The sequence below is a fragment of the Panthera leo genome, chromosome E1 (assembly GCF_018350215.1).
Source record: "Panthera leo isolate Ple1 chromosome E1, P.leo_Ple1_pat1.1, whole genome shotgun sequence".
NCBI classification, from domain to species: domain Eukaryota; kingdom Metazoa; phylum Chordata; class Mammalia; order Carnivora; family Felidae; genus Panthera; species Panthera leo.
Window position 1 is genome coordinate 43,716,809 of NC_056692.1, and position 6,000 is coordinate 43,722,808.

At 47.3% G+C, this 6,000-nt stretch overlaps 1 protein-coding gene across 2 annotated transcripts in view; it reads right to left on the reverse strand.

Annotated features, from left to right (window-relative positions):
• The window catches only part of NSF (N-ethylmaleimide sensitive factor, vesicle fusing ATPase), a 146,211-nt gene extending 140,913 nt beyond the window's left edge, over positions 1-5,298 (reverse strand). For both annotated transcript variants that reach the window (XM_042914712.1, XM_042914711.1), the window contains exon 1: positions 5,242-5,298. In XM_042914712.1, coding sequence (XP_042770646.1) covers positions 5,242-5,253 — 12 coding nt within the window. In that variant the 5' untranslated portion in view covers positions 5,254-5,298. The remainder of the gene's footprint in view (positions 1-5,241) is intronic.
• Between the last annotated feature and the right edge of the window lie 702 nt (positions 5,299-6,000).

The following is a 6,000-nucleotide window of genomic DNA, read 5'->3' on the forward strand; positions in this document are numbered from 1 at the left end:
TACTCTTCCCTATACCATTACAACTAAGTTGGTGAAGCAGGTAATAGTAACAAACAGAGCTGAATTCATACCTTGACCCTGCTTCTTGTGAAGCTGGCAAATTACTGAGCCTCTCTCTCTCTCTGAGTAAAACAATATATTTTTTTTAATTTTTTTAACATTTATTTATTTTTGAGACAGAGAGAGACAGAGCATGAACGAGGGAGGGGCAGAGAGAGAGGGAGACACAGAATCGGAAGCAGGCTCCAGGCTCTGAGCCATCAGCCCAGAGCCCGATGCGGGGCTCGAACCCACGGACCGTGAGATCGTGACCTGAGCTGAAGTCAGACGCTCAACCAACTGAGCCACCCAGGCGCCCCATGAGTAAAACAATATTAATACTACCTAGCTTGCAGGTGGTTTTGTCAGAAGTAAACGAGATAGGTTTGTATTTAAGTGATAGCACCCAAGGTATCTTGATCTGCATCAGCCTAGAGGAAGGTCTCTAACAGCATGCTCATGGGCTATTTCTGACCCATCTCATTCTCCTTTTTAATAATGATTTGAATGTAGACACAGAAGTCATGATTTTAAAACCTACACGTGAAAACAAAATTGGCAGACAGAGCTGTGTTGCATAAAAGAATCGCAGAATCAAGAAGACCTTGAACAAGTAATAGGTAGGCCCTGACTCTCCAAAAAACTGAATTGTAAAGGGGCTAAATGTAAGGTTTTATACTGAGGTTCAATACACCAACTGCACAATACCTACAAGGGGATGGGAGAGCCAATTTAAAAAAAAAATTTTTTTAACGTTCATTTATCCTTGAAAGAAAGAGAGAGAGCACATACGGGGGAGGGGCAGAGAGAGAGGGAGACAAAGAATCCGAAGCAGGCTCCAGGCTCATGAGAGTTTTAATTGACTGCAAGCTCATTATAAGCCAAGAGTGTGATTTACTGCAGAAAAAAGCGAATACAGGGTGCCTGGGTGGCTCAGTTGGTTAAGCGTCCAACTTTCGCTCAGGTCATGATCTTGTGGTTCGTGAGCTTGAGCCCCGCATCGGGCTCTCTGCTGACAGCTCAAAGCCTGGAACCTGCTTCAGATTCTCTGTCTCCCTGTCTCTCTGCCCCTCACCCACACATGCTCTGTCTCTCTCTGAAAAATAAATAGACATTAAAAAAAAAAGAAAAAGTGAACATAATTTTATCCTGTATTAATAACACTAGTGTCCAGCTCAAGAGAATAAGAGTTCAGCATATTCTTCACTAATCATTGTGTTCTAGTTGGGGCACATTTTAGAAGAAACATTGGTAAAACAGCATTTCCAAAGGAAGGTAACCCAAATGATGAAGGGTTTGGAATACAGAATATTTGAGGAATTGGAGATGTTTAATTTGCAAAAGAGAAAACCTGAGAGAATTTGTAACCTGTCTTAAAATATCAGAGGAGCTGTCACATGGAAAAGAAACTGTTTTCTTTAGTTCTATGTGGCTCTAAAGAGCAGAAATCATATCTATCTAAAAATTACATGGAACTCCATACAAAAAAGGCCTAACATGACACTAAAATGGGCTAGCTTTAATGGTCTGCACTCTCTATTGGTAGAGTATTCACACACAGATTAGGTTAAATTCATTCTAAATTTATTTATTTATTTTGGGGGGCGGGGGGAGAGGAGAGAGTGCACATGTGCAGGGGGTGGCAGGAAGCGCCAGAGAAAGAGGGAGAGAGAGAATCCCAAGCAGGATCCCTGCTGTCAGCGTGGAGCTCGACAGGGGGCTTGAATTCACAAACTGTGAGTTTTGGCTCATGATCAGAGCCGAAACCAAGAGTTCAGACACTTACCCGACTGAGCCACCCAGGCTAGATAAGACTCGTTTTAATTTTTTTTTTTAACAATTATTTATGAGACAGAGAGTGAGCGGGGTAGGGGCAGAGAGAAGAGACACAGAATCTGAAGCAGGCTCCAGGCTCTGAGCTGTCAGCAGAGCCCGACGCAGGGCTAGAACTCAGAAACCATGAGATCATGACCTGAGCCGAAGTCAGAGGCTTAACCGACTGAGCCACCTGGCACCCCTAGGCTCAATTTAAACAAAAATGTGGGGCGCCTAGGTGGCTCAGTCAGTTAAGCCTCTGACTTCGGCTCAGGTCATGATCTCATGGTTTGTGGGTTCGAGCCCCGCATCAGGTCCTGTGCTAACAGCTCAGAGCCTGGAGTCTGCTTCTGATTCTGTGTCTCCCCCTCTCTCTACCCCGCCTATGCTCATGCTGTCTCTCTCTCTCAGTAATAAATAAACATTAAAAAATAAATTAAAAAATAAATAAACAAAAATGTATTGAGCTCCTAGGTCCCAGGCAGTGTGCAAAGCACAGATGATGATGGTAAAAAACTAACATGGCCTCTTCTTTCATGGAAGATAAATAGTAAAGGCAAATAATCACATCAACATATTTAAAATGACAAACAGCTGGGGCGACTGGATGGCTCAGTAGGTTAAGCGTCTGACTTCAGCTCAGGTCACGATATCACGGTTTCATGGCTTTCAGCCTTGCATCGGGCTCTGTGCTGACAGCTCGGAGCCTGGAGCCTGGAGCCTGCTTCAGATTCTGCGTCTCCCTCTCTCTGCCCCTTCCCCGCTCGTGCTCTGTCTCTCTCTCTCAAAAAATAAATAAACATTAAAAAAAATTGTAAATCACCATTAAATCTCTAACGAAAGGCATACAGTTGTTCAAGAGCATGTAACAAAGGATCCTGACTTGTGTGGGATCAGAACACACTTCTCTCGAGTACATGAGTGATCTATGAGTAGGAGGTAAATGGTTGGGAACAGAACATTACAAAGAAAGGAAACAGCACATGCAAAGACCTTGTGGTAAGAAAAACTACTAAAGTTCAAGGAACTGAATTCTTATATAACCTGAGCAGAGAGAGTAAGAGAATGAGTACAGAGAAGCAGGAGTGGAACCACAAAGGGCCTTAAAGGCCCAGTTCGGATTTTATTTTCTCCCAAAAGTAACTCGATGCTACTGAGGTAGGGGTTTAAGCAGCAACAGGCACGGGAGGAAATAATCAATGTGGAAAATGTTGTAAAGAGACCTCTAGTGAGCTTTCCAAAGTAGTCCAGACCACAAATGATGGTAGTTTGGGGAAATGAAGTGGAAATGAAGATGTAGAGAGGCGGACAGATTGAAGAGATTTTTAGGATATGTTAAAATGATGGAACCCACATGACCATTCCAGTGGCTTCTTTGGGTATAGTTTAAAGCAGCAATGCCCAAGACAGATTCTTTGGCCCTAATAATACCCTTTTTTGTAAGGGGCTGGGGTGGGGGGGCGCACGGGGTGCAGAACAGAACTCAGTGATGAATTTTACGGCAGGGCAGACGATGTGGGGGGGAGAGAGGCGGTATGAAGGATGACCATGACCGCCACCATCACCACCCCACCCCACCCCACCCTGGTTTCCAGCTTATATAAGTGCACGGAAGGTGGTGCCATTCACTGAAATACTAATTTCAGTGAAATAGTATTCACTGAAATACTAGAGAAAGTACTAATTAGGTGGGTTTAGATTTGAACAGTAGACTTTGAGATGCCTTGGTTTTAAATAGGCAGTCCGGCATATTGATCTGGAACTTAAAGGATAAGTCTGGACCGGGAGTAAAATACTGAGCATCGTGGGCATAGAGAGGGTAGGTGAAGAGAATGCCTGAAGAGAAAACGGAGTGAGAAGACAGCCTTGAGGAATATCTGCATTGAATAACAGGGTAGAGGAGGGTGAGTCTGCAAAAGAGAGGTCTGAGTAAAAACCGGAGCAAGGCTGCACAAAAGCCATGGGAAGAGCGTTTTCCATGAAGGAGGCAATGGTCAACGATGGCAAATGCTGTGGAGACAGCAAGTCGGACAAAGAACTGAAAATGTCAATTAAGTTTAGGGACACATTTCAGTAGAGTGATAGGGCCAGAAATCAGACTGCAGTGGGCGGGCTGAGGGGTAAGAAAGTGGTAAACAAATGGGAGACAATAAATGTACACAACTCTATCAAAATTTCTGGCTGAAAAGTGGGAAGAGACAACGGGACAGCTGTGGGGGTGAAGGGAGGGTTTGTCTTAAGATGGGAGAAGCTTAAGCATGTTGAGGGAACAGGTGAATACACAGGAGTGGGGTGTCTTAGGTGGGAAAAGAGAATCTGAAGCACGGGTGGATAGATAAAAGGAGAGACTATGGGAAAAAGGAAGAGGAATAGGTCAAATTAAATGACCTTTAAGGTCTCTTCTCACTCCATAATCTCACGATTTACAATTTCTTTTAGATTGGACATTTGTATGCATGCATAAATCTATGCAAACTTGTTCAAATATTCCGGGATAAATAAATCAGTCAAGCACATCCTTATCCCCAGTGACGCAGTTAATGTCCCCAGGTTGAGGACCAGTGTCATCTCTGGGCAGGATCCATCCCTCAGAGGGCTTTTCAGCTCAACGCACTCTGCAGTACAGCACAGAACCAGCCCTATCTCCCCTTGCCAAACCCATACTACACCGCGATCTTAGGAGGCTCAAGGAGGAAGTAAAATTTAAAACCCTGAAACTACCACATATTCTGCTGCATTCAAAGCGACTGTCATTCATAAAAACAAGCCGCGACACCCCCAATGCATCCCTATTCCAAGCTAAAGACATTCCTGCCTGACCCAACAGTGACAGGTCCCCTAGATGGCTGGGGTTTAACACTAAAAGTCATTTGCACCCCCTCCTCCTCTCCTAAGACCTTTCACTCTGAAGCAGAAATGGGTCCCTAATGTTCCTTCCCAAAGCCCTCGCCCCAACGCAGCAGACGGATCCCCCGCAGTTATTTCAGCGGCTGCACCTAATAAGCCCTCGCAAGGGGGTGCGGAGAAACCCCCAGAGCCGGTCCGACGGGGCTGGGACGGCCACAACCCTGCGGTTGCCTTGGGGGACGCGGGTAACAAGCCCCAAGGGATGGGAAGGGAGAATTAAGGGAGACCCAGGAGACCGGGGTGGGTAGTGAGGGGGGTCACCTCCCCTAGAGCTTCCTTAGAGGGATGGAGTTTCCGAGGAGGGCTAATCCCCTGCCACCGCTCCCCCTTCTCACCCGCATGCCCTTCTCCGGCTTGCCGCCCCCTCCAATTCCCCATTCGCTCGGACTCACTCCCCCTCCCCTGGAGCCGGCTGGACCTCGGAGTACCCGCGAGCCCGGCACCCCCGCCTCGAGCCGTAGCTCCGGGGCCGGCACTCACCCGGCCCGCCATCTTCGCGGACACGTCCGGCTCGGCGACTGCAGCTGGGCGCTCAGTAAAGCCCGCCCCCGCCGCGCGCGCGCGCGCGCCCGCCGCCCGCCCTCGCGCAGGCGCGCAGCCGCCTTGAGGCCGCGCGCGCGCCCGGCCACGTCCCTGGCGTCCCCGCCCCGCACGGCGCGTGCGAGCTCGGGGGCCGCCTGGGGAGGGCGGGGCGGTGACGCCATCTTGAGCGCGAGAGGTGGGTGCAGTGACTCGGTTTTTTCGAGTGCCTGTCCCCGGGCGACTTCGCGAAGGCTTCTTTTGCGAATCTTGTCCCATCTGGCCGTTTGCGCTGGACTTTGTAGCAAGGCCTTTGATGCTTTAATTACTTAGCCTTGTTTCTCTTTGCCCGTTGCCGCTTGCCCAGGAACGGCCTTTCTGCTTCCAGACCCACTGAATTGTGAAAATGTGCTTAAGAGCGCCCGACACGGGTACAGTTGGTTCTGAATTCAAGTTCTTAATTCAAGCTTTTCTCTGTAGGCGAGCTTGTTTACCTAGCTCCTGGAGATTATCAGCGTTGGCCTTTATATTTAGCTTATGTGTAGCCTGGAAAACGCAGTATTTTCATCAAATTTGAAGGTGAATTGTGATTGTTTCTAGAACTTTATTTTCTATATTTTTAACTTCACTATTAAGTATATTTATTTATAAAGGTAGTGTTTTTAGCAATCTTTGTCATTCCCCAGGGTTGTTTCACTTTAGACCCTAGGGTAGAATTTG